This window comes from Stegostoma tigrinum, chromosome 8 (assembly GCF_030684315.1).
Source record: "Stegostoma tigrinum isolate sSteTig4 chromosome 8, sSteTig4.hap1, whole genome shotgun sequence".
Lineage (NCBI taxonomy): Eukaryota > Metazoa > Chordata > Chondrichthyes > Orectolobiformes > Stegostomatidae > Stegostoma > Stegostoma tigrinum.
The window spans coordinates 45,279,237-45,306,783 of record NC_081361.1 but is presented as its reverse complement, the minus strand read 5'-3'; the positions used below and the strand labels follow the sequence as shown (position 1 = coordinate 45,306,783).

Below are 27,547 nucleotides of genomic sequence, written 5' to 3'. Positions count from 1 at the left end.
AGGTGTCAGGTATAACATATACCTCTCATGTTTTCAGCATCCCTCAGCAAGTCCATTATAGTTCTTTCAGCTTCCTTGAGTCGTTCTTCAAAAGCTTTGTCGCTCACCGTGTCCTGGCTTGTTCCGAGGTTTGCAATTAAATCTTCCAAGTCCTTAAGCTTCTGTCTATGTTCAGTTACCTGAACACATGGTACAGGATAAAAGATACCAGCAGGAAAGCAATTAAATCAACTGCAGCTCTAGCAATCTTATCTATTGACATACAACTGCTCAGTTAATCAAAAAAAAAAGTCAAATTAGCACGACCAAAATCAACTCATTTTGGCAAATGAAATCAAACATTGTACATCCTGGTGCAGGAATGAAAAGCAATGCATGCCCATGGCTTCAAAGTTGTTATTTAAGATTTAATCAGTTACACAAAGTAACACTTTCCTGAAAACAAGCTAATTTGCTTTACAAAACATGATTCTTCACTTCTCATTCAACCAGTTACTTCAGGTAAAGGATTAAACATCTAAGTATTAGTCCATGTGAATATTCCTGTTACTACCTGAAGTATTTATTGACAATACTGTTCAATGATATTCTGTGGAAATCTCTGTGGCCTGGATGTTCTGATGGCCATTTCTGCACTGCAACGGGGAGCTGAGCATGGGAACCTACAGAATCCTCTACACCTGAAAGCCTCCAAAAGTATCCATTTAATTCAGAGAATCTAGAGTCTGACTATCTGTTAAAATTACCCCCAGACATGCCACTCCCAGAACTGACACTACCCTGCCCTCCCGGGACCCAAGAGCATCCTTGCCAACCCATTCTCTCCATAATGTACCAGCCACCACCTCCCTCCATCCAGAATCCACACTAACACCCTGCTCCGATACCTGACTCTTCTCCTTTGCTTTGGCCCTGACACTTTCTCCCTCCCTTTCTTCCCTTGTTTCCCTCCTCCCACCAAAAAAACTCCCAATGAGAGATATTGGATCCGGATTGATCAAGCCTAACAGTGCAACACTTAATTGGCACCCTGCCCTTACAATTACGTACTTACCCTTTCACAGGAACTGTCAGAGTGGCTGTCAGTGATGCTGCACATTTAAATCACAGAATACAGCTGTGAAAAAGGGGCGCAGATTATGGAAAAAGATCGCACCAACTATACTGCACTGAGGCACCTGCCAGATTTATAGTACACTCAGCATTTCTGAAGGAGACCAAATCAGAGTTCCCTGTCAGAACTGTGGAGGTTGTTTTGAATGCAATGTAAAAAAAGGAATGGAGTAAACACTCTATAGGATTGCCAATTCCTGGCTCATTGAAATAGTTTAAATACAGTTTGTTTAAAATACATTTCGTTCCTTGCTATTAATGTTACCTCATGTATGAAGGCTGCTTTCACACGATTCAGTCATGTGAGGAAGCCTTCTTTCCACCAATTTCCTGATGATATTGATTCATTTTGGAAGTGGGGAGGGGGTGTGGTAGTGGTAGTGAGATGAGAACCAAACATGGTTTAATTTTAATTTTGTTCCTCAGTTATAATCTCTAATCTGATGATGGCCAAGTTGGAATTACGCAAAATTCTAGCACCAAGCCATGCCACTCAGCCCAGCTGGTCTACGCCAGTGTTCACACACTGCACGAGCTGCCACTGATTCTACTTCATCTATACCTAATAGAATTGTTTGAAATCTTTCTTCCTCATGTACTTACCTAGCTACTGCTTAAAAGCACCTATATTACTTATCTCAAGTAATTCATCTGGTCACACGTTCTATGTAAAGAATTTTCTCCTGAATTCATGTGACGACGTTTGATTTGGAAGTAGCACAGCAAAGAGCATTGGTACTTTAACATTTAAAACATCTGAGGAACCAAACCTTTTTTTGGGAATGTTTGAAAGGGATGTTCAAAGGGTCGACACCTTTAACAATTATTGAAATTATAATTTCCTTGGATTGTAAAAAATATTGGCCTAACCAAGTTCCAAATTGACAGGAAGGAAGTTAAAACCAGAAGGCGGAGGACACGAAATGAGTCGAAGGGCAAAGTTAATCGATGGACAAATGCAGACAAACAGAAAGCGTACACGGACAGGAAGATGACTAGGAAAATTCTTTTGATGTGAAGAACCAAAGCTCTTTTAGGGGGAGAATGGTTTTGGGAAAAAAAAGGGACAAGAATGTATGGAGATACTGTTGTTGTTCACCAAAATAGTCTAAAATCTACAAAAACCATGGAATAGGTTAGAACCACTAGCCCAGAAATCGCCAAATTATGAAGTTGGGTCTTAGTGGTTAGTTGGTCGGTTGAAAAGGAACCCAAGAAAATTATACCATCAGAACTGTAGTGATCCAAGGGAGAGCTGGTCCTTAGACATATGCTTGGTTGGCCATAAACATTTCAGTGAAATTTCAAAACAAGAGCTATTGTTGGAAAGCCTGACCTACTATACATGAAAAGTACAGATTGTAGGACCACATTGCTGTATACCACCAAGGAGTGAGTTGGGTATTTGTGGTTGCGCAAAGACATATCTTTGTAACATTGGCTATTTTAGTGATTTTTTTTTAAAAACGTGAGGTTTCATTCACCTGTTCATTCACAATAAATGATGTTGATTCCAAGTCATGCTGAAGTAAAACCCGCAGTGATTTAATTAATTCATTTAGTCCTTACTGGTTATTCGTTCTTTAGCGATTTTGGGGTAATTCAGCAAATTTGGTTATTTTGTTTTTTTACCTGCACCCACCCCCAATTTTAGATTTATTGGTCATTTTAGAATTTAGACCTACAAGGGGAATTAGTGTCAAGACTCTAATGGAGCTTAATGTTAACACCAAAGCATGGAAAAATGAAGTGCAGATCGATTGGGATGTTAATAGAAATAAAAACAGAATTTGCTAGAAAAGTTTAGGTCTGGCAGCATCTGTGAAGTGAAATAAGAGTTAACATTTTCAGGTCCGGTGACCCTTTCTCAGAACTGATGATACCTTGGAAAATGTCGGCTTTTATGCCACGTTAGTAGAGTTGAACGTATAGATTAGTGACATGAGCAGAAGTAGATTATTTGCTGCCTCTATCCAGCTCTACCATTCAACAAACCTTGGTATATAGGATTGATTAGCCTCCAATCCACTATCCACGCTATTCAGTTATCCCTTACACCATGAGCTCTCATTTAACAATAATTTTTGATGTAGAACTTTACTAAATGTCTCCTGGAAATCTAAGCACAACAAATCCACTGGTTTTCTCCTTATCCAGGAGCATGTTGTTTCCAAGAACATCAATAAACAGATTAATAAATTAGTCAAACATAATTTCCCTTTCACAAGAACATGTTGAGGCACAACAGTTTGGAGAAAGAATTTGGAAAGCTAGGCTTCTTTCCTCATGTTAAAAAGATAACATTATTAATATTCATGGCTGAAGTGTTAGTGTTTGACCTCACTACTCCACTGAATCTGACAGGAACCTCTGGAGTTCTCCAATATGAAAAAACGCTGATATCCAGGAATGAAGAAAACATCCAAAATATGTTCTCTCCTATCCAATCTTTGAAAGGACTGAGACTATTATCTGATATTTTGCACAAGCTTCATATGCAAATTGAGTTCAAGTACCACTAAAAGGTAACGTGATCTCACTGACCCAACATTCATAAACTGTCACTTTGAATCGCCCCACCATCAGAAGGATCAGATGAAGCATTGTGTAATAATACAACTATCAAATGTAGAAGTAGTAATTTCTACCTTATCTTTCACCAGCCTATAGCATGTAGGACACTCCTGACAGCCAGGTCTTGTTCGATTGTAGAAATAGTTTTCTTCACATTGGTCACAGTGTATACCCACAAATCCTTCCTTACAGTCACACTTTCCATCTTCCTTGCACTGAAGAGATCGAGAGCCCTCACGGTCACAATCACAGGCTGCAAGAAAAGATAAACTACTTACACACTTGATTTTTAGAAAATGACGAGAACAATTTGAGAGATTTTCCCAGAAGTTATTTTTTAAAAAAATAGTCTGCTTACGTTTGCATCCAGCCTGGCCAAATCCAAAGTGATACGGTTCACATGTGTCACACTGCCGACCAACAACACCAGGCTGACATTCACATTGTCCACTCTGGGCATCGCACTGGCCGTTAACGGAACCAATGGGGTTACAGTCACACCTGTGAGCAAACAATTGGTTAATTCAACCAATAAAACCCTTTGTGTTCTGCTGTGACAAATAATGTTAACTAGTTAATCCAGGTCCCATTATATACTACAAAAGTGGCAAGAGCCATTTATGCAAACAGTACACCCATTATTTGAGATGCAATCATCTCTGTCACATACTTTTGTTATTCTTTGAATTTATGGCACACTACAACCAGCCAGTGTAAGAAGACTGGGAGGAATATTTTGCAGTCTTGAGACCCACTTTGCATCCACATAAATAAAATTTAAAACTAATTCTTCTATCCAATCTGTGATATAAGTAGAATACACACTAAGGAGATATTCAGTAGCATTATCCCACATGAACTGTCAAATGCACCAAATATGGTCACAAATGAGTTACCAAGAAAACTTGAAGTTAATGGGCTATAAAGAAACCATTGGAACAGAGTGGTCATTGCAAAATTTACATGCAGAATTATTAACCAGTGTTCTGGGAATTGTAGATCAAGTTGCACTATCACTGTGCCCCTGAATTACAAGTGATAAAGTTTAAGATTTTAATATTTAATAAGTTATTTTAATATACAGCTATGGTTTAATGAAATTATTGGTCTAGGTGGTATAGTCAGCACCAAATAGCATGCACCATTCATTACAGTTGAATTCTTGCTCTTGCAAGCTTTACAGCAGAGTTCTTGCAAGCTTCAGAGCAGAGACTTCTCACGTGTGCCTGATCTAATGTGTCAGCTTCAACAGAACATTCCCAGCATGAGGATGCTGAACCAACAAAAGTATAGCTCTACAGCCAGACTGAAGGATCAGAGAGAGCATGAGCTCCAAACCAGGGAGCAAAAATTGGAATATTTAATTGTAAAATACTGTACAGGAAGCAAAGGAAAGGACACAGAAATGGGACTGAAATTGGGCAGAAAAAAGAAAATTATTTTCTTTATAAAATCTCAAACAATAAGTTACATTGAAGTAATGAGAACCCATACTTGTCAGTAAGCAAAACATAAAATACTTGCTTTTGATCTCAGTGGCAAGCCTGCAAGTAAACATCATTATTTCAAACAAAGGAAACAAAAGTGCTTTTCTTTCTCAATATACTGAATTCATATGACTATCACTCAGATCTTTGGCACCTAATCTGGGAAATCTTGTAAAACAATGCATTAAGTTCTCTTATTGTTTCCTGACTGAGCATGACAGTTAGATTGGAATGATGTGTGAATAGAATATAGGGTTGCCTCTAAAATGCTGCAACCATATTTTGCTGTTTAGAATCTATAGCTGTTCTAAATCAGAGCAGCCAACTGATTTAGAATAAGACTCTTCCAATGCTGAAATATTCTGCTGCACCGCAACTGCCGAGCCAAGAATTCAAGCAGGACAACAAAACTGGAGCTATTAGTTTCACAAAGCAGAAGTGAAGGCATGTTGTATGGAGGCAACTTTATATTCAACATGGAAATTGTAGATCTCAGCACTGGTTGCTCAGAGTACAAAACTGTTTTGTTTACTCATACTGGCGTCCTTTTGTTAAAAAGGGTAACAGTCGGCTAATTTCACTGTCTATTACCAGCACTTCCTTGTTATTTGTTCCTCACACACAACCATTCCTTCTGTACTTTCTAAAGATTGCCATTTTTAACACTTGCAGACGGCACAGATGTTTTTCCGACATTTCCACTAGTAATTTTGTTCAAGATTATTCTAATCACAGCACTTTGGATATTACAGCTTGATTTAACTGATTTTGCTCACAACAACTTTGGATATATTGATTAAACTATTTCCAATGCATTACTGCATTGAGTCGTCACAATGCATAATTGTATATGCAGAGATTAGAATAGACTTTATGGACTAAATAACTGATTGCTGCGATTACTGCCACTTAAAACAGTTTTATACATGCACTATGACCTGTGTACTTTTGGACTTCACTAAGCGTTAGCAATCCTGCTAAGGCTTGAGTTCATTATCTACACTGCAGATGGTGCTGCATTGTTGGAGACCGGTTTTTTGGATGAGACATTTATAATGTGGGTCCAGTTACAAAGTTTAAAATACATATGGATAAGTACCATGAATAGGAAAGGTTCGCGGGGATAGAGGCCAAGTACAAGCAGGTGAATCATAGAACAGAATCACAGAATCGCTACAGTGTCGAAACAGGCTCCTCGGCCCAGCAAGTCCACACCAATCCACACAGTAGCCCACATCCAGACACATCCCTATAACCCACCTAACCTCACATCCCTGAATGCTACATGCAATTTAGCATGGCCAATCCACCCAGCCTGCCCATCTTTGGACTGTGGGAGGAAACCCACACAGGCACAAAGAGAACATGCAAACTCCACACAGTCACCCGAGGGTGGAATCGAACCCAGGTCCCTGGCGCTGTGAGGCAGCAGTGCTAACCAGTGAAGCACTGTGCCACCTCCAGGTGGGACTATTTTAATTTGGGATTATGGTCAGCTTGGACTGGTTGGAGCAAAGGGCCGGTTTCTGCGCTGTATGGCTCATTGACATTGACACTAAGATTTGTAGAGAAATAAGGGAACAAAGCAACAGACTGTCAGGAGGAACAGTCAGCAGTGATGCCAGTAACTTCCCCTGATTCTGTTAGCTTTCACAGGAAACTAGGGCCCCGCAATGCAACTCATATTCCTTAACTCTTTCTGTACGTTTTCCAACTCTGCATACAAATATGGATCAAATATTTCTTCATCAGCTCTTAAGCAGAAAAAGAAAATAAGCTTCAATAACGTATAAATAGGGTCTTTATTTTTCCCAAGAGTTCAAGTTTGCTGCAACTTTATCCCTTTGTATTTTGTTAAATAACAAAGTAAACAACAAATATTTATGCAAAACAGATACGAGCTGGATGCCCAAAATATGACATAAATTTACACAATTTCACTAAATGAGAAGGCTTCTCTCTCATGCGCTTTCACAGGCAGATAGGCCCAAAAGACTTTTGTTATCTCAATTTCTCACTGAAGTGAACTAACAGGTTGCTGCAGAAAGAACATCAATCAACTCAAATTCCTCCATTCAACTTACCTCTGACAGCCCTGGCCACTCAGAAGATTGTAATAGCCTAACTCACACTGACTACAATCCCTGCCCACGACATGAACTAAGCACTCGCACAGACCAGTGACTTGGTTGCAGTTCCTTTGCCGATCCACAGTGCCATATCGAGAACAGTTACAAGCTGCAAAGAGAAACAACGAGGGCGTTAGATCCTTTGTTTTTAAGAAAACATTCTTGAGTAGGGCAAGGCAGGAAGGAAGAGGTGCAAGAGTCTGTACAGAAGAACAAGAAACTCATTTCTGTATCTTCCGCTCATATCGTTATTCAGTAAAAAAAATGCAAGTAAGGCACTCAATCTCAGTTGCTGGGAAAAAGTTGTGATATTTCGTCCTATAAATAAGTAGCCCCCAAAACTACAGTGAAAGACATCAGAAAAGACAACACACAAATGACTCAAAGAATTACTGCAATACCAAAGGTTTTGTTGGGTTAAAAGAAAATTATTATTCAGTAATGAAATTTCTGTCAAAGATAAATCAACACTGAAGGCAGTTTTGCTCCATACAGCGCATTTATTTTATATATTGCATTTTAAGATACTAAATCAATTTAATGTACTTTAAATCTTACAGTCAGAGAGATTTGAAATATATTATTTTTCATGGGCGTTAATGCTAATATGCATGCTTTAAAATTAGATATTCTGAAAGCATTTCATGAACATACAGTAAAATATGAAACTTACCTTTACATTTTTCTGATGGAATTGGGTTTAATGCATTTCCATAAAATCCATCTTTACATTTGTCACAGTAGAATCCATCAGTGTTGTAGATGCACTTTAAACACTCTCCTGTCAGCCGATTACAGTTCCCCACAGCATTTGGATCAATGTTGTCACTGCAATGGCATGGTTTACATGGACTCACAGGCCCCTCACTTCCTAAAGGGTCACCATAGTACCCATCATCACATAGTTCACACCTTTTACCTGTTTGAAATGAAAAAAATTGTATTATCAAATACACCAAATTCATGAAAACAAACATTCCCACGTTCCAAGCAGAATTCCCCTAGTTACAATACTGATTGGAGTGACTAAACAGTTATTTCAAAGCTACCACAAAATGCAAAAGACACAAAGGCTAAAGGAATCATTGTGTGCTTATAATCAATAATCAGTCCAAATCAACATTCAGCAACAAAATATAGTGCTAAACTTTTGCACTGTAGCCAATCAAATAAATATGAAAGATTATCTTTAAAAAAAAAGTGCCATTTAAATAGAAAGCAAGCATTTAAGTAAACTCAAACATGACATCAGGAAGTAACAATAAACCCCTCCAAATGAACCAAGCCTCTGTAACCAAAACCAGAATTTTTGCTGAGGTTTTGCATGAGATAGCGTGCAAAAGTCTGTGGGAGCCTCTCTAGTGGGGATCCCAACCTTTTCCGTGAAAGACATACAGGAGCTCCTGTTCTAGCCGCTCACTGAAGCTAACAATCTCTGCCAATGACTAGTAAATTTACTGATCACAACAGCATTCCAGTCAACTACATTTAATGTTCCAAGTTCTGAAAGTTATAATTTTTACTGCCAAATGAGAGCAACAGAAAAATCTTTGGTTTCAGTTATTGGCTTTTCAACCATATACTGCTCTTGAACCAGAAACAGCTGAATTGTTTATGAATAAATTAAACAACTGAGGGTAATCATTTGGTGACACAGAACTTGATTATTGCTGAAAATAGACATTTTGTCAAAAGTTTTCGACTTGTACTCATCAGGACAATTCACGAGGGAAATCAACATTTAACACTATATGAAAAGGGAGTACCAATAGGTTGTCAAATGGATTCCGAGATCAGGATAGGTGATCAAAAGGCTGGTCAGAAAGGGGGATTTTGAAGGGTATCTTCAAAAGGAGGACCGTGAGCTAAATTGGTGTAGATGTGATTCGCAGCCCAGACAACTGAAGACTTGATCCCCAGTGGAATGGCGATTAGAAATGCACAGATATTTGCAATGTTGGAAAGATTACACACAGGGGTAAGACCACGGAAAGGTTTTGGAAACAAGCAAAAGAACTAAAAATGAAGTTGTTGCGACAGGGAGTCAATACAGGTCAGCAAGCATAAGGATGATAGAAAAACACGACTTGCTGCAAGTTAAGGTGTGGGCTGAAGTTTTGATAATCTCAAAATTACAGTGAGTAGCATGTGGGAAATAAGCCAGGTCTATTGAGTGCAGAAGAAACAAAAGGCATGATGGAGGGTTTTAGTGGCTTATGAGCAGAGACAGGGGTGAAGTTAAGCAATGTTTCAGGGATGGCATTAAGAAATCTTAGTAATGAGGTGATGACAGATCTGAAGTTCATCTCAAAATGGAATGCAATACCAAGATTTCAAACAGACCATTTTATTTTAGAATGTCGCCAGAGTTTGTTGAGGAGACCAAAAACAGTGGCTTCAATTTTCCCAATAGAAACTTCTAAGTTGTCTGATGAAAACAGGGAAAGAGTTAACAGGTGGCAACCATCTTCTCAGATGATGTTCTTGATCACATATTCTTATCTTGTGTTACTTGACACAGAACCACCTCTCTCATAATCCATACAAATATTCTGGTATGTAAGAAAAACGTTTTCAAACTTTGAGGATCTCACCAGTAGTTCCTTTAGGGCAGTTGGTACACACTATATCCCTGGTTTTTGGCACCATGGCACAGCTTGAACCAGGTGGACAAGGGCACGGACGACAGTCCTCTGAGCTACCAACTGTAGGATCACCATAGTAACCATCCCTACACCGCTCACAGTTTGATCCTGCTGTATTGTCTCTGCAGTAACATTCACCTATAGATTGAAATGGATGATAAAGTAGTTAATTATCTGTATACCAAATATAGTTTCCAGAAATTAAAATGCTCAAATTGTTAGCACTTTCTGTATCAATACCAAGTGTGTACAGATCCATTAGAATGACAGGCAACACTGCAGAGAATTCCTTGTAAGGTAGGTATAGTAGAGATACCAAGTGGCACTTTTAATGCTACACATGTTTGACAGTGACCTGAAATTTTCAAACAACAATGGAAAACCCCAGGACAAACGTAAAACTTTGCAGAGGCAATTTTTACTCATGTATGGGTGTGCGGGGATCTGACACGTTCTTCTGGATTGTCATGATCCAAAACATAAGATTGTTCATTATAGGTAATAACTTCAGACTTCTCCAAAACAAAATCAAGGAAACAGCAGCGTTGAAACGAATAACATTACTGAAAATTTACATTTGTTTTGCTTTTAAGGTTTAGCATGAGAGACCTAAAGCACTAAAGGGCACTAAGAAAGCAATTTCTTAAGAAAGTAGTCCTTGGAATTTGGGTGACACTACTCCAACATAACTAAGTATCAACAGGCAGCCGATGAAGCCACGTGGAAAAGGTGCTTCCACAATGCGGTTAGCCAATGAGTTCCATGATTTGAACCTAGAGAGTAAGGAATACATCAAGCTTGGTGAGGTTTTAAAACATTTCTACAGGCTTTCAGATGAACAAATGCAAAAATTCTAACAGAAACTTCAACTCCTGCATGTATGACAAGGTACCAAAGAACGTGGAGGTAAAAATCCTCTTCAAACACACATGGAACTCCAGCTTCTTCCAGACTATTAGATTCCATGATAATGACTGACAGTTTATGTCTAAGGAACCCATTAATAATCACAATGCCTTCTTGCATTCAACCATATTCTGATTCAGGCAGCATGCATGTCACTGCAAGTGATATTATGGATAGGGAATTAGATCAATGAACAATAAAGCGCATGGTGATTTCAGTCCAATGTCTTCCTGATGTTGAGAAGTTAAGATACTGGACACAAATAAAAGGAGTAACAAAAATGTTTAATTTAATCTAGCCTTGCACACTACGAATTCAGAAACTAAATTCACAACACATATAGGTTGTTTCAGATGAGGCGGAGAAAGAAGCGAATTTGAGATGGTTGGGAAAACGGTAGGGTAAATATCATCACATAAAGCATGATATGCACTAAATAAACAAATCCAAGCAAGAGCTTATTTCATATTGTGTCAGTAAGCACAAGTCATCATTCTAAGCAGAGTTTATTTCTCATTAGACTATTGCCACTCACCACTTTCAGGATCGCAGGTATCGCTATGTTCATTGCAGGTGCAAGGCACACAGGAACTGAAAGCTCCAAGCCTAGGATCTTCCCTCCTGTAACCCAGGGCACAGTGTTCACAGAACTGGCCCCGGTATGCAGCTGGGCAGGTACACTGTTCTACCCATTCAGCGGGAGATCCAGAGCCAGGTCGAGCAGTGAGCAGAGTTACATCATCCAAGTGTCCAGCACCTATGAAGGCATGACCAAAAAAGTTAGCTGCATACACATTAAACTTTCAAAAATGTTGAAAGTATGCACAGACCTGGTGAACAATGTTAGTTTTATATTTTTTATTGGCAATAAATCTACATGGACTTAAATACAAAAATGATGCACCAGTCTTTCACATTCTGTGGAACTCATCCCTAAAATTTACTGTCTCTTCTGCCACCTTTAAAAAAAGGTCACTTCAAACCCTTTTCTTTCAATATAACATTTGGTCACAGTTCAAAATCTGCTCCCTCAGTTGGCTTTTTATCTCCCCGAACCTATCCTTGAAATATCGCGTGATGTGTCTTTGCAATAAAAGGAAACAGAAATAATCTGCAGCAATTAGGGGAGATCTTCCATCAAAAACAAATGCCCGTATGTTCCAACATCTAGTGGGAAATGGGAGGGTCTCAAAATACCTTGTTGATCTAGAACAACTTGTAAACAATGAAATCATCAATGTGCTTAGAGATCCCAGGTGACTACAATGCTCACCAAGCTCTGGCCTGGCACTTGTTGATTCACAAGTGCTCCAGGACTGAAAGCGAAACTGGAATGATCAGTCACGTACGATACACTAGTATACTGTCCAAAATTATAAAACAGGGTCGATGCTCAGACTAGGTTTTCAAAAGCATCCCTGCTGGGACTTCAATCTGGACAAGTTTCAACAACGTCAATGGATGCTGAGATACCTCTAGTTCTTCAACTATTCCTGCTGCATCTGGCTATGCTGAGTGTGGTTTGCTGGCCACAGTGCCACTGTGTATCATTGAATCAACCATGTGGCATATGATTGTAAGAAGACTTGTAAAATGGAAACAGCCTACTGAAAAATCATCCCAAATTGCAGTCAATTGAAACAAAATCGCTCAAAGTGGAGTTCTGAACAGAGTAAGCAATATTGCTTGTCAATGACACATGCCATCATGCACTATTTACATCCGAGTTGTAAGAATTCTCCTTTGAGGCAGCTTAGTTAAACTTTCACCAGCCATAGGCATAGGATGGATTTCCCTTTGCATCACTTTGTTAAGCTGTGTAAGGTCAACACAAGTTTGTATAGTACTGATAGACTTCAGCAAGAGACAATACAGTGTAGAGCTGGAGGAACACAGCAATAATGAAGAAGGATCCCGAGCTGGAATGTCAACATTCCTGCTCCTCTGAAGCTACCTGGCCTGCTATGTTCCTCCAGCTCCACACTGTATTGTCTGACTATCTTCAGTACAGTAAGCATGTCCAAGCACCACTCACTTGGTTTTTGTGGTGAGGGAACTGGCGCCTATTCTTGTTTCTACAAGTTGTTCCTCAACTTGACTCAACTAGAGGGCTGAAGGGCCGGTACTGTGCTATAATGTTCCTTCAAAAATGATAATTTAATACCTTTCTTCAATGAAATACTGTATTCAGTATTTAGCTTCCCTAACCTTTCAAATAATCAGTGATTATTCAGCATGCCAAAATAGACCATGTCTGCATATTCCTCAAGGCTACATCAGCTGGTTGTGGCAGTCCACAGAAAGCATCTGCCTGCACAGGGACTTCACGTGAGCAGAGGTCAGCACTCATGCGTATGCACTGCCCTTTTTCCAGAGCTGAGAATAGGAGTGAGTGGTTTGGGAAGAAGCCGAGGAGCGAAGCTGAGGCCGAGAGCGCAGTGCTTCATGTCCTGATAGTTTATGTCTTCAGTGTCACCATCTTGCTATCCCCACCGTTGTGCCTGGGGCGGAGCCCTTCACAGAGCCAGGAGGCTGCTCAGAGGTCTCTGCTTGGATCTGGGTCAAGGCGATGGCAGTCAGAGTAGCAGGTTGGAAGACCAAGCGTGCGAACCACCCTGGGCATAGGCCCTTTCTGGAGTTGGGAGTCTGTTTCGGCCGTAGAGTAAACGGAGAGAGTAGGGAGTTAAGGCAATACAGCAAAGGAGCAGTGCCTGAGGAGATCTACTCCTCAGTTTTACCGAAGGAACCTGCAATGTCTGTTCAATCACCATTGAAATGTGGCTCCAGAGCACGCACTCATATCCCTGCCTCATGATGCAGCTTGTTCCTGCTTTGGATTTATCAATTCTCCTTCTCCAAGAAGACCAGCAGAGGTACAGCTGCAGCCACAATGTTCTGCATCCAGGTTTGGGAATACACAGTGTCTCAGCAGACCACACTTCAGGTTTCAGGCCTGGTAATATAACAGGTTGGTTTTGGCACCCAGCTCCCATTCCTGGCTCCTGTTCCAGAAGCTCCCTTACCTGCAGCAGCTGTTGATGTGAGACAAGCTGAAGTACTTTGCTTCTGAGCCTGAAGGCAGGAAGCTGGCTGCTGCCATTTGAGAGGAATTCCCGGCTCTTACTGTCCACCAAGCTTAGGAACCAAAGTATACTTCAGCAGGAAGGTTCAATGTTTGACAACAAAATGTGAGGCTGGATGAACACAGCAGGCCAAGCAGCATCTCAGTAGCACAAAAGCTGACGTTTCGGGCCTAGACCCTTCATCAGAGAGGGGAATGGGGTGAGGGTTCTGGAATAAATAGGGAGAGAGGGGGAGGCGGACCGAAGATGGGGAGAAAAGAAGATAGGTGGAGAGGAGAGTATAGGTGGGGAGGTAGAGAGGGGATAGGTCAGTTCAGGGAAGACGGACAGGTCAAGGAGGTGGGATGAGGTTAGTAGGTAGATGGGGGTATGGCTTGGGGTGGGAGGAAGGGATGGGTGAGAATGTTTGACTACCTTTGTGGGCAGCACTGCAGAGGATGGGCCTATGCATGATCTCAACTGTCAGAGTCAGATCAGCTCGGTCTGGGGACACTTACTATTCTCACTGTATGTGCCTCGAATCTTGATAGCTGTCAAGTTGTGGAGAAGCCTTTGAAATTCAAAAGAAGAAAGCTGCGGCCTCCACGGATAACTTGTTACTTCATGAAGCCTGTCAACAGAAAAGTGATTATAAACATTTACAATAGTACTCTAAGCAATATTTACTGCAAATTTAGCTCAAAATGTAAACATTTTCATTTGTTTTTAACAGATCCTTGAGCATGCCTTGAATCAGAGTGCATAGAAATAAAAGCTGATTATCCCAGGGAGTGGGTATAAAGTCTGTTCTTAACTAAACTGACATTGCTTTGAACACAAGGAACCGGGTGATTCAGAGCACAACACTGAATTTTTCACCTGAGGGGCCTGGCACTGACCTGAGCCAAAGCATAGATTATGTTTAAGGGAAGAAAGAGACTTTGATTCTTCTGTTGTCATGGGGATACTGACTCATTGTTTCAGGGCAGCACAGGGTTTGACATTGGTAATGCAATGCAGAATTCTGCATGCAGATTTACACATCATCTGTGCTGTGATGGCATCAAACAACCACCCTGGATACATTCAATCAACTGTATGTGTTGAAAACAGTTACTACAGTTACCATGCAGGTTCTGCCTTGCTGCAACACAAAATTCATGAACATCTTCCCTTTTCTGAAATGACAGGTAAACAGCTACATTGTAGATCTGGAAATGGGCTAGCGTGAATTGCAGCTCAAGGTCAATTAGCCTCTGACCCTCTTGTCTTGAAGACTGATGTGGGGGAAGCAGCAAGAAAGGGAATAAGCATCTCCCGCACCACCCCCCGCCATGCCTTTTCAAAGTTTGTTGCTTCAGTCATGACTTCCACAGAAGCAGAGATTCCAATCCTTTGTTACAAGCAAGCTCGGAGGTTCCAGGATACTGCTCTAAAATTCATTTGCTATTAATAAAGTTCACAAAATACAGTGAATATATTTGGACCATCTCAAAGTTTGGAGCCCAAAAGAGAGTCTGCATAATTCAACACAATTAATATATGATTACTGGTTACAATGTTAAATGACTTGTGTTACAGACATTATGATTATTTCACCTGAAGACATAGTTCTGTGGGCTTTCTGTCGGGTACTGATTTCCCTGCGCTATGAGTGGAACTGTTACTCTCAGGCCTGCTCCTTCCAGCACTAGATCCTCGGCTGATAAACGTGTGTCTCTCTTGTCCACATAGAAAGTGAATGAAAGGTTCTGACCGTAGCTCATCAGCTGATTCCCCAACATATTTTCTGGAACAAAATACAAGGAAAACCAGTGATTAGGTGTGCAAGCATCCAAGGAAGTGATACCTCTTTAGAGTGTAACTTTATATAATCTCAGATGGTTAAAGGTCTTCAATCTCAGCCACCAACTCCATAAACATTATGGAGCAGCAACGTTCAAATCAGTGTCCTCATTTGTTTTTGAAAAATATGCAATATTATATAATGACTGAATTTACATACCAGGAGCAATGTAGTAAACAGGGAAATAATCGTTCGAGACCACAGAGATATCACGGCTCACTGGGGACCACTGAAGCAGGACCTCAGTACCGTCTCGCTGTTCAGCCCGCCATCTGTCATTGCCTGCATGTCCAAAAAGAGAAGTAAACAAAACGCTTCATGCCATACTATAAGCATAACAATGCACTGGCCTTTGGCCTGTTATCACAGTTTCATTCAACACTTTTATGCAGGAATATGTTCATTTCACTGTGTGTTTACTTGGCAGTACCACATGGATCTTTGACAGATCGACAGGATCCGAATGAAGTACAGTAACCATTGCAGAGTCTGATCGTTTAGAACTGGCTTGGAATGTACTTCATACAAGAGACTAGGAACGAGGTCTAAACAAACTAACCCTCTGACCCATGAAAGCAGACCAGAAATCATATCCATTAAGATTGCAGCATGGCTTTATACAAGGCATTCCCTTAACTGTAACAAACAGAATTAAAGCAATTGGAAGGTACATCAGGGCAACAGATGATCCCAACAACATGAGACACAAAAAGGTGCGTGCAAAGTGAATGATTGTGTCAATTACTTCCTTTAAAATAAGGCTAAATGAACATGATCAAAGGGCTTAATCACAGGCATAAGTTAAAATACAAACAAATACCTTACGCAATACTTTTTACAATACAGCACAGGAACAGGTCCTCGAGGGTCATAATCTCCGGATTACTGCCCAAGCAGTGTGCAAATTGTCTTAGGGATAAGAAAATTAGGGAAGTAAACAAGTGGCTAAGGGGTTCCATCTCATTGGGCATTGGCATCAGTTTGGAACGGCAGGGGGATGGGGGGGGGGGGGGGGGGGGGTGGTGGTGGTGTGCGAATCTGTACTGATGGGATGGTCTCCACCTGAACCGATCTGGAACCAGTACTCTAGCAAAAAGGATAAATAGGGTGGTCACTAGGACTTTAAACTAGTGAGTTGAGGAGTGTGGCGGGGGAGCGTGGTGAAGGGAAAACAACAGTGAGTATGATGGTAAATAACAAGGTAAGCAGCAGGTTAGCACATGTGCAGGAGGGTTTAAGTTCAAAGCAGGCTATGAAAGAAGCAAAAAGGAAGAATAACCCAGGAGATATTATTACAGGTGCTGGAAATCATAAGGGTAAGAAAGCTAGCATAAAGGCACTTTACCTAAATGCTCATAGCATGCGTAACAAGGTTGATGAGTTAACGGTACAATTCATCGCGAATGAATATGCTTTGGTAGCCATTACAGAAACATGGTCACGACTGGGAGTTAAATATCCAGGGATACCAGACTTTTCAGAAGGACAGACAAGGTAAGGGAGGTGGTGCAGCTCTGATATTCAAGGACAACATCCGGGCAGTGCTGAGAAATGATATAGGTTCTATGGAGAATGAGGTTGAATCTATTTGGGTGGAAATGAGAAATTCTAAGAGGAAAAGGTCACTGATAGACATAGTCTATAGGCCATCAAATAATAACATCACATTGGGATGGGCAATAAACAAAGAAATAACTAATGCCTGTAAAAATGGTACGGCAATTATCATGGGGGATTTTAATCTACATGTAGATTGGTCGAACCAGCTCGGTCAAGGTAGCCTCGAGGAGGAGCTCGTTGAATGTATCCGTGATAGTTTTCTGGAACACTCTGTAATGGAAATGATGTGGGAGCAAGCTATCCTAGGTCTGGTCCTGTGTAATGAGACAGGAATAATTAATGACTGCATAGTTAGAGATTCTCTTGGAAAGACTGATCACAGTATGGTTGAATTTAGAATACAGATGGAGAGTGTGAAGATAAAAATCCAATACCAGGATCCTGTGCTTGAACAAGGGGTACTATAACAGAATGAGGGAGGACTTGGCTAAAGTAGACTGGAAATAAAGATTTTATGGTGAGGCAGTTGATGAGCAGTGGAGGACTTTCAAAGCAATTTTTCAAAATGCTCAGCAAAAGTATATTCCTAGGAAAAGGAAGGACTGTAAGAAAAGGGGGAATCTGCCAAGGGTGTCTAAGGAAATAAGGGAGACCATCAAATTGAAAGAGAAGACATACAATGTGGCCAAAAACAGCTTGAAATTAGAAGACTGGGAAAACTTTAAAGGTCAACAGAAAGCCACAAAAGTAGCTATAAAGAAAGGTAAGATAGAACACGAGAAAAAACTAGCACAAAATATAAAGACTGGTAGCAAAAGTTTCTATAAATATATAAAATGAAAGAGTGGCTAAAGTAAACGTTGGCCCTTTAGAGGATGAGAAAGGGAATTTAGTTATGGGATATGATGAAATGGCCAAGGCATTGAATAGGTATTTTGTATTGGTCTTCACAGTGGAGGACACTAATACCATGCCGGTAATTGACAAAGAGATGAAGGTAGGTGAGAACCTGGAAACAATCATTATTACAGAAGAGGTAGTGTTGGGAAAGCTAATGGAGCTAAGGATTGATAAGTCTCCTGGCCCTGATGGAATGCATCCCAGGGTTATAAAAGATATGGCAAGAGAAATAGCAGGTGCTCTGGCGGCAATTTTCCAAAATTCGCTGGACTCTGGGGCAGTCCCAGCAGATGGGAAAACAGCAAATGTGACGCCACTGTTTAAAAAGGGAGGTAGACAAAAGATGAGGAATTATAGACCATTTAGCTTAACCTCTAGTGGGGAAGATGCTGGAGTCTATTATCAAGGAAGAAATAGCAAGGCATCTCGCTAGAAATTGTCCCTTTGGGCAGATGCAGCATGGGTTCATGAAGGGCAGGACATGCTTGACGAATCTTTTGGAATTCTATGAAGACATTATGAGCAAGGCGGACAACGGGGGCCCAGTGGATATGGTGTACCTAGATTTCCAAAAGGCCTTCGACAAGGCGCTGCACAAGAGGCAGCTGCATAAGATAAGGATGCATGGCGTTAGGGGTAGAGGACTGGTTGACTAACAGGAAGCAGAGTGGGGATAAATGAGTGCTATTCTGGCTGGCAATCAATGACTAGTGGTGTGCCTCAGGGATCGGTGTTGGGATCGCAATTATTTACAATTTATATCGATGATTTGGAGTTGGGGACCATGTGTAGGGTGCCAAAGTTTGTAGATGACACTAAGATGAGTGGCAGAGCAAAGTTTGCAGAGGGCTATGAAACTTTGCAGAGGAACATAGATACATTGATTGAGTGGATAAAGGTCTGGCAGATGGAATACAATGTAAATAAATGTGAAGTCATACATTTTGGTAGGAGTAATAGTAAAAAGGATTACTACTTGAATGGTAAAAAGTTGCAGCATGCTGCTCTGCAAAGGGACCTGGGTGTCCTTGTGCATGAGTCACAGCAGGTTGGACTGTAGGTACAACAAGTAATTAGGAAGGCAAATGGAATTTTGTCCTTCATTGCTAAAGAGATTGAGTTTAAAAGCAGAGAGGTTATGTTGCAGCTGTACAAGGTGCTAGTGAGGCCACACCTGGAGTACTGTGTGTAGTTTTGGTCTCCTTACTTGAGAAAGGATGTACTGGCACTGGAGGGGGTGCAGAGGAGATTCACTCAGTTGATTCCAAAGTTGAGGGGGTTGGTTTATGAGGAGAGACAGAGTAGATTAGGATTATATTCATTGCAACACAGAAGATTGAGGGGGGAGCTTATAGAAACATATAACATTATGAAGGGAATAGATAAGATAGAAGTAGAGAGGATGTTCCCACTGGCAGGTGAAGCTAGAACAAGAGGGTATAGCCTCAAGATTAGAGGGAGCAGATTTAGGACTGAAGTGAGAAGGAACTTCTTCACCCAGAGGGTTGTTAATCTATGGAATTCTTTGCCCAGTGAAGTAGCTGACGCTACCTCAGTAAATGTTTTTAAAGCTAAGGTAGATTTTTTTTTGAACAATAAAGGAATTAAGGGATACTGGGAGAGCACGGGTAAGTGGATCCGAGTCCACGAAAGGATCACCCATGATCTTATTGAACTGCGGAGCAGACTCGAAGGGCCGTACGGCCTACTCCTGCTCCTAGTTTATATGTTCTTATGTAACGCATTGTACAAAGTCTGCATGGACCCCATTGATGGTAAATATTGGACTAATATCTGACAAGATTTTTTTCACCACCCTTGGGCATCAAAGACAATCTGTTAGGCATTCTATGGATTTTATCTCTGCCCTCAGAGGACTGAGAAGATACAGGGAACATGATAACAGTGGTGTGCAAGTTGGACATGCCCTGCTGGAAAGAATAGAATCAATGGAACAAAAATAATTTCCTTTTTAGTTTTAGCTGTAAACGGTACATAACACGAAATAAGGATTTTAGGATGGTTTTTTTTTGCAACTTAGTTTTTAAACTGGAGGCTGAGCTGGATGTTACATGTGAAGTCTGCATCAAGTGTTACCAAGTCAAATGAGCCCATGGTCAGAGCAAGAAATATGGAGGCATGTACATTAGAAAATCTCAGCAACACCTGTATCAAAGCTTGATGTGATCCTCTCGATACTATAGCCCTCAGCTTTGCTACAAACAGATGAATGGCCAAAGCAGAAGCAGGCTGTGCAGCCATGGGGGTTCTGGGGGTCCAAGTTGAAAAATCCTGGTTTGCATCTGTAGAAAAAGAAAACTCATTATGAATGTATTTACTAACATTTCAAACTAATTTGTTGATTTTTAAGAACCTTACTAAAGCTATTGAATTCTTATCCATACAATGTAAAAGCCAAATAATCTCATGATTGTAAAAAGGCTAGACTATGATTTCATCTTGAATTAAAAAAATCTCAGCCATCTATATCTAAACAAAGAGTGGTTTCCTCAGCTACAACTTAGCAATACCCAATTTAAAAATCCAAGTATCTATCTTCATTACTATTGACTGAAAATGACAAAAGACAATAACATATTTCTGAAGTTACTTCTACTTAAAACTTAGCCATTGAAAGGTTCCACATTCTGGGCCAGTTCACAGCACATACATTGAGCACTGAAGATGACCTTTCATTTGCACAGATTACAGGCAGCAAAAGTACAAGGTGACTTCATAGCCGAAGCAGCAGTAAAGTTGTGGGAGAGAGTTCAGTGAAAAAAGAGTCAATAACATGAAGGCCTCAGTTATGAAGAAATACACAGAGCTGAACATGTTTTCAGTGGAGAGAAGATAACTATGGTGAGACATGATCCGGATCTTTAAAAATGCTGAGACACAAATGTTGATATGTGTGAGAGTTATTTGACTTGGATCATGGCCACAAAACTAGAGGAAACAGGTTTAAAATTCAGCATCCAATGAGATGAGAGATTAAATGAATATTTTCCAGTGGTGGAATGTGAGATATACAGAACAGACTCAGTTCCTGTTAGAACTGACAATGCCGAAAAAACTAGGACCTGCATTTATATAAGACCTTTCATGACCTCAGCAAAGATCTTTAAAGCCCAACTGGATATTTGTTGAAATTTTTTAAAAAAACATGCAGTAATGTAGGAAATCTGACAGCCAATTTACCCACCACTCAATCATGTGAAAAGCAATAAAAGCTAACACGATTTTTTTCAAAGTGATTTTGGTTGAGGGATAAAACAGTGACTAACAAATATTATTGACACTTGTACCAGAGGATCTTTTCATTTAATGTATATCTGAAGGCTACACTTTTCCAAATTAATACTCAGAAAACACGAATTCAGTATAGCTCTCACATGACTTTCACATCTGGAACCAGACTTCATGTTAAAATCTCTTTACACCTGTAGCAACCTGGTAAAACAACAAAACTATTACAAAGGAGCTGCCTGTTAAGTGGTTGAACGTAATAACTCCTTTGAACTAAACATGCCTTAAGATAGCTATTTTTAAAACCCAATTCCTCAAAGTGATGCAAAATGCTGAGATATCTCTGATGCATCCCAAGGAGCAATATTTTAAAATCAGGAGAATAATCTTCCAAAATTAAGTGATGTTGGCAATCGAAAAGGTCAGCAAAGAAGCATTCTGTACTCTGAAGAATTTCAAAGTGGATATTCAGGTGAAACTAGTAGTAGAACCCAAATTGCTATGGATGACTAGTTTAAGGCACTAAGCAAAAGCAGCATTGCCCAGTTGTGGTCAGACCCAACAGTTTTCTTTGATCAAGACTACAATACAGATAGTATCCATTAGGCCAATTACATTAAGGAGATCCATTCCATAGATGATTCAAACATCCTCTTAAATTGGGTTAATCTCTCATAAATAGAAACACATTCAAGAGACATTGAAGAAATTCCAGCAAACAGTGCAGCATTCCAGAGTGACCTTTAGCAGAGCACTTAGCTTTGAAAATCAACAAAATCTTCCAGTCTAGAGGCAAGTATTGCACTTGTGCACAGCTAAAAGTCCCACCTCGTTTTTTGCCCTGCCTGATTTCCCCAAGAGCAGAGGAGACAAGTGTGTGTGTCTGCAAACTTGCCCACATCAAGTGCCAGGCCAATTAATGCCATTATTGGCTTACTAACTGCCCACCTGCACAACTTTTCAAATTTTCCCAAAAGGATCCAGAGAGTGCTAACCAATTTGATACAATAGGGCTAAGATAAGATACAGGGGGTGGAGATAGAGGGGTGTTTTTTGGACTGGAGGCCTATGACCAGCGGTGAGCCACAAGGATTGGTGCTAGGTCCACTGCTTTTTGTCATTTATATGAATGATCTGGATGCGAATACAGGAACCATGGTTAGTAAGTTTGCAGATGACACCAGTGAACAGTGAAGAAGATCTCAGAGTACAATGGTACCTTGATCTGATGGGCCAATGGGCCGAGAAGTGGCAGATGGAATTTAATTTAGATAAACGTGAGGTGTTGCATTTGGTAAGACAAGCCAAGGCAGGACTCTTACTGTGAATGGTAGGGTCCTGGCGAGTGTTGCCGAACACTGGCCTAGGAGTGCAAGTGCATTGTCCCTTGAAAGTGGAGTTTCAGGGAGAGAGGGTGGTGAAGGCATTAGGCTCACTTTACTTCAATCGGTCAAACCACAGAGTATAGGAGTTGGGATGTCATATTGAGGCTGTACAGGCCATTCGTGAGGCCAGTTTGAGAATACTGCTTGTAATTCTGGTTGCCATTCTACAGTTAAGATGTTGTTAAACTAACCAGAGGATGCAGAAAAGATTTACTAGGATGTTGCCGGGACTGGAGAGTTTGAGCTATCAGGAGAGGTTGAATGGCCTGTGGCTTTCTTCCCCAGGAACGTGCGGGTGACCTGATAGAGGTTTTATGAAATCATGAGTGACATGAATACGGCCTTTTTCCTAGGGTAGGAGAGTCCAAAACTAGAGGGCATAGGTTTAAGGCGAGCAGGGAAAGACTTAAAGGGGCCTATAAGGCAACAAGGCGATTCATGTATGGAATAAGCTTCCAGAGGAAGTGGTGGAGACAGTGAAAATTACAACATTTAAAAGGCACCTGGATGGATGAATGAATAGGAAGAATTGAGACAGATATGGGCCAGGTGCTGACAAATGGGACTAGGTCAGATTGGGATAACTGACTGACATGGATGGGTCAGAACACAGGGTCTGTTTCCATGCTGGGTAATACTATGTGTCAACATTTAGAAGCTATCTGAGACAGACCAGCTGCATGGGTAGCAAGGATATGATTTGGGCAAATCATGAAGTAGCCAGCATTTAAAAATAAAGATGATTTTTGAAAGCTGAAAGGCATGGAGCATTTGAAGTTACAGCAGTCTATCACAATTAAGGCTCCTGCCTTGAACTAAGAACTTGAAAATTTAGAATAAGAGGTCATCACTATACTGGCATCGTGAGGCTATTGGACAGCGGACAAAGCTGTTTGGAGTTTGAGCTCCAAGGTACATCTGGAAATGGGGGGTGGGGGGGGGGGGGGGGTGATGCAGCCTCAGAAATCAAAGCCATTGTACTGAATAGCAGCAGCTGGCAATTGAAGGGCAAAATGCCAGCTACCATGAGGCCAGCTAGGATAAGGGGCGTGGTAGAGAAAGAGACAAACCCTGCAGCAAAGAATCTACAGGTAGCTGAAGAGACACTGATATAACTGCACATCAGTACTGAATGAGATTGTGATTTTCTAGGCATATGGTCACAGACACTGTGTTTCCACCATTGCATATCTGTGCAGCATCATCCAGATGTCACAGGTCCTCTTTATTATTGTAGGGCAAGACACTGGAATCACCACTGGGCATTGACAGCATAGAGGGCACTGGGTCCAGCACCAAGTGAGGTTAGCTTGCGTCTTGCAGTAATCTCCTGCAAGAGTCTCCTCCACTTTGGTGGTCTGCTACACTCTCCCTAACAAAGTTCTCCAGAGAGATGTGGTCCAAGAGGACCGTGAGGCCTTAGAAGTATCAGCTCACCTGGGGAGGAGCAATAAAAGGATGAATTAGAAGTGAAGAGAGATGGCATTGAACAGAAAGAGAGCATCCCCTGCCATTCTCTAAGCAGCTAGGCAATTGCACAAGGGGAGAAAGGAATCAAAGGACATGCTGGTACAGTGAGGTCAAGTGGAGTAGGAAACGGCTGTGTGGAACATAAACACTGACATACATAAACTAGCTGATTGCTGTTCTGTTAATTTTATGTAAATCTACTGCAAAGTAACAAATAAACAGTCTGATTTTTTAAAAGTAACATTAGAACCACATAATTTCAACAAAAGAATCCATAATCCTACCTCTCACAGTTGAATCCCTCAACATTATTCTTGCACATACAACGCCCTGTATCGACAATGCATTCTTCTGTGCTGCCAGCAGGGTTACAAGCACACGGTCTGTCAGGAGAGAAAGCACGTAAGAAACACGACAACACCTAAACCCGGGAAGTGCTTCTGCATTTAATCCAAAATTTCTAGAAAAGATGGCAAAAGGGGGCAACAGCAATTAATGCAAAAGCAAGCACTGGAAATACTCAGCTCTTCTTGCAGCATGTGGACAGTAAATCAGAATGAACATTTCCAGTCAGTGGCACTAACCAGCAGAAAAAGAGTCTTAGATACTGGAAAATAGAAACTGATGGAAGAACTCGGCAGATCCAGCAGCATCTGCAGATAGAAAGGAGGGTTAATGTTTTAGATCCGGGTCACTGAATTTGAAATGTTAACTGTTTACTCTCCATAGTTGCTACTAGACCTGAACAGTTTTTTCCAGCAATTCCCATTTTTATTTCAAGTCATTGACCTTTTGATAGGAATGAGAAAGCATTATAGCTTGGATAAGAAGTTATTTTTTTTTCTTACTCCATTGCCACTCTATCTTGTCTTGTATCCTCAGCTGCTTTGTTATTTAACCATTTGCATTTTTGCTCTATCACAGGCCTTCCCTTTTCTTCTTTCATTCTGTATATTTCCATGTTCTGATGTGACAGCTAACTGAAATACTGACTACTCCTCTCTCTGCAGAGGCTGACTGACCTGCTGGGTATTTTGGGCATTTTCCAATTACATGACTAGCAGTTAATGAAGTTACTCTAATACAGTCAACTATATGGCTATTATCTTAGATAATAGCAATTGTGATACCCCATGCGGAAGTGAGAATACAATAGATTGTACTTTTGGCTTCATATTTTATAAAATACGGTATCTCAATTAATACACAGCAAACAAGCATTTGGTGATTTTAAGAACATTAAGACGGGTTAACAATTCCTCAAAACCTCAAACCAAGCTCACTTCTGGAAGAGGAAAACTGAGTATTTCTATTGTACAAGTCAACCTTTGAAGCCTTCAAAACTGACCGCATTGTTATTCCAAGTTGTGCATGGAATAAAAAAAATGTGAATTGCCACAAGAATATGGTTGCTGATATTTTGAGATGCGAAAAAGAAATACGTAGCTAATTCATATTAATGTGGCATGATATACTGAAAAAATTAATTATACAAGGATACCTTTAATTGCAATGAAAAAAAGTGTTTCAAAACCACACAAGGCGACAAGCAGGATTGCATGAATGTTTGTGCACTCTGAAGGTTTTTTCCCCCCTCCATCAACCTATTCCACTGCGACAAATGTGACCTTCGAATTGCTTTTTGGGGGGAAATATTTGAATGTTGAACTGTGGATATTAGATCTCCGGCTATAACCACAATGCCAGTGTTATTCCTTCAGAGGCATCTCTGGATCTCAACAGGTCCCACAAGCTCTACTCTTTACATAATCAACTGTGCTGCCCATTATCAAATTCATAACTTGACTCAATCCTCATCCATCTAATCATTGTCAGGCATATGTATTAAAAACATCTGCAGGGATTTTTTTAATGGATGGTCTTACATTTGAAAATGGCCATTGTCTTTAATTTCATTCTGCCAACAGTACAGTTACTACCATTGAGTCTTACCTGCTCACATCCTGTTTTCACCAAAACTGCTTTTCATCCATTCCATTGCAGTTTTGTCGCTCAGCAAGAAAAAATCATGGGCATTTCATCTATGTTGCCCATGTAACATAATGGGTACTTTTCCCTTGGCACTGTCTCATGAAGAATTGCTAAAAAACTGACAGTAGTCCGAGTAGTGTTAATCTTCTGCTACCACACTAGACACTATTTCATAAAGGAACCAAACCAAGTAGCTATTTCTCTGAAATCTTTGCTGGACTTGGGTTTTGATTTATATATAAAAAGTATATCTCTAGTGACACCGAAACTATTCGGACAATTTGAGGAATATGCTTCTCAAGCTCAGGCCACTGGGTGGACCCAGAATTCCCTTGCTACAGCAGAGTTTTTTTAAAACAAGATAGCATATGAGTTTGAATGAAACCAGTTTTATACTTCATTTATTTTGTTGTAAGACTCATTTCTTTTTGTTATTTGCCACGTGGAGCCCGCTCTGTACAAGTGTCTTAAACTCATATACATTTTCACTATACAACCTGAACTGTCTGCTCAATCTCTTGTGCCTGATTAAAATACAAATAAAACATCTAGTTGTGAGGCATATAATTAAGGCTACTATTGAGCAAAACATGTTGTGATTGAATAGGAGGCTCAACCTACATGCAAAACATGATTGCTAGGGCTGGAAATATGGGGCCACTTTATACACCAAGCAACTAATGCACTGTCATGGTTATTTCCCTTAGAATGCAAAGAGGTATTGATGATAGTCCCACTTCAATTTAACATCAGCTCATTGTATATTAGCATATTTACTCAGGGTTCTTTTTGCCACAGTTGTCCCTCCTTTTTCTGCAGTCATTGACTCCTTGCTTGGCTACAACTCCAGGAACATTTTGCTTCCTTAGCAAGGGGGCAAACACTTTCACAAGACTCGGACTAGTCAACTCAATCTTTTCTGTATCTAATAGCAGAAGCTTAGATTTACAAATAATCTACATTAGTGTTAATCTGAGCACGTGGGCTATTTGGTAGCCAGAAATGTAATGTTGCCTATGGAGTGTCTCCTGTTGCTCTAATACAATGGGAAGTCAGCGATGCTGACATCAATGACATGCACCCAGAACAAGAAGTCTAAGAACAAACTGGGTGAGATTGGAACCGAACTAGGAATTTGCACTGCTGCTTTTGGGAGGGAAAGTGGCAATGTTTTCCAATAAAAATTTCTTTCCATTCCATCGCCACCCTCCCAGGAAGCTGCTGTTTGA

General features: G+C 40.5%; 1 protein-coding gene across 1 annotated transcript in view; it reads right to left on the bottom strand.

Moving 5' to 3' along the window:
- The window catches only part of lamc1 (laminin, gamma 1), a 232,771-nt gene that overhangs the window by 27,803 nt on the left and 177,421 nt on the right, over positions 1 to 27,547 (bottom strand). The window contains exons 7-18 of the mRNA XM_048538920.2: positions 24,611 to 24,709; positions 20,389 to 20,525; positions 15,922 to 16,044; positions 15,516 to 15,705; positions 14,435 to 14,547; positions 11,390 to 11,611; positions 9,898 to 10,086; positions 7,977 to 8,222; positions 7,259 to 7,412; positions 4,046 to 4,188; positions 3,762 to 3,940; positions 23 to 179 (exon numbers count right to left, since the gene is read on the bottom strand). Coding sequence (XP_048394877.1) covers positions 23 to 179; positions 3,762 to 3,940; positions 4,046 to 4,188; positions 7,259 to 7,412; positions 7,977 to 8,222; positions 9,898 to 10,086; positions 11,390 to 11,611; positions 14,435 to 14,547; positions 15,516 to 15,705; positions 15,922 to 16,044; positions 20,389 to 20,525; positions 24,611 to 24,709 — 1,952 coding nt within the window. The remainder of the gene's footprint in view (positions 1 to 22; positions 180 to 3,761; positions 3,941 to 4,045; positions 4,189 to 7,258; positions 7,413 to 7,976; positions 8,223 to 9,897; positions 10,087 to 11,389; positions 11,612 to 14,434; positions 14,548 to 15,515; positions 15,706 to 15,921; positions 16,045 to 20,388; positions 20,526 to 24,610; positions 24,710 to 27,547) is intronic.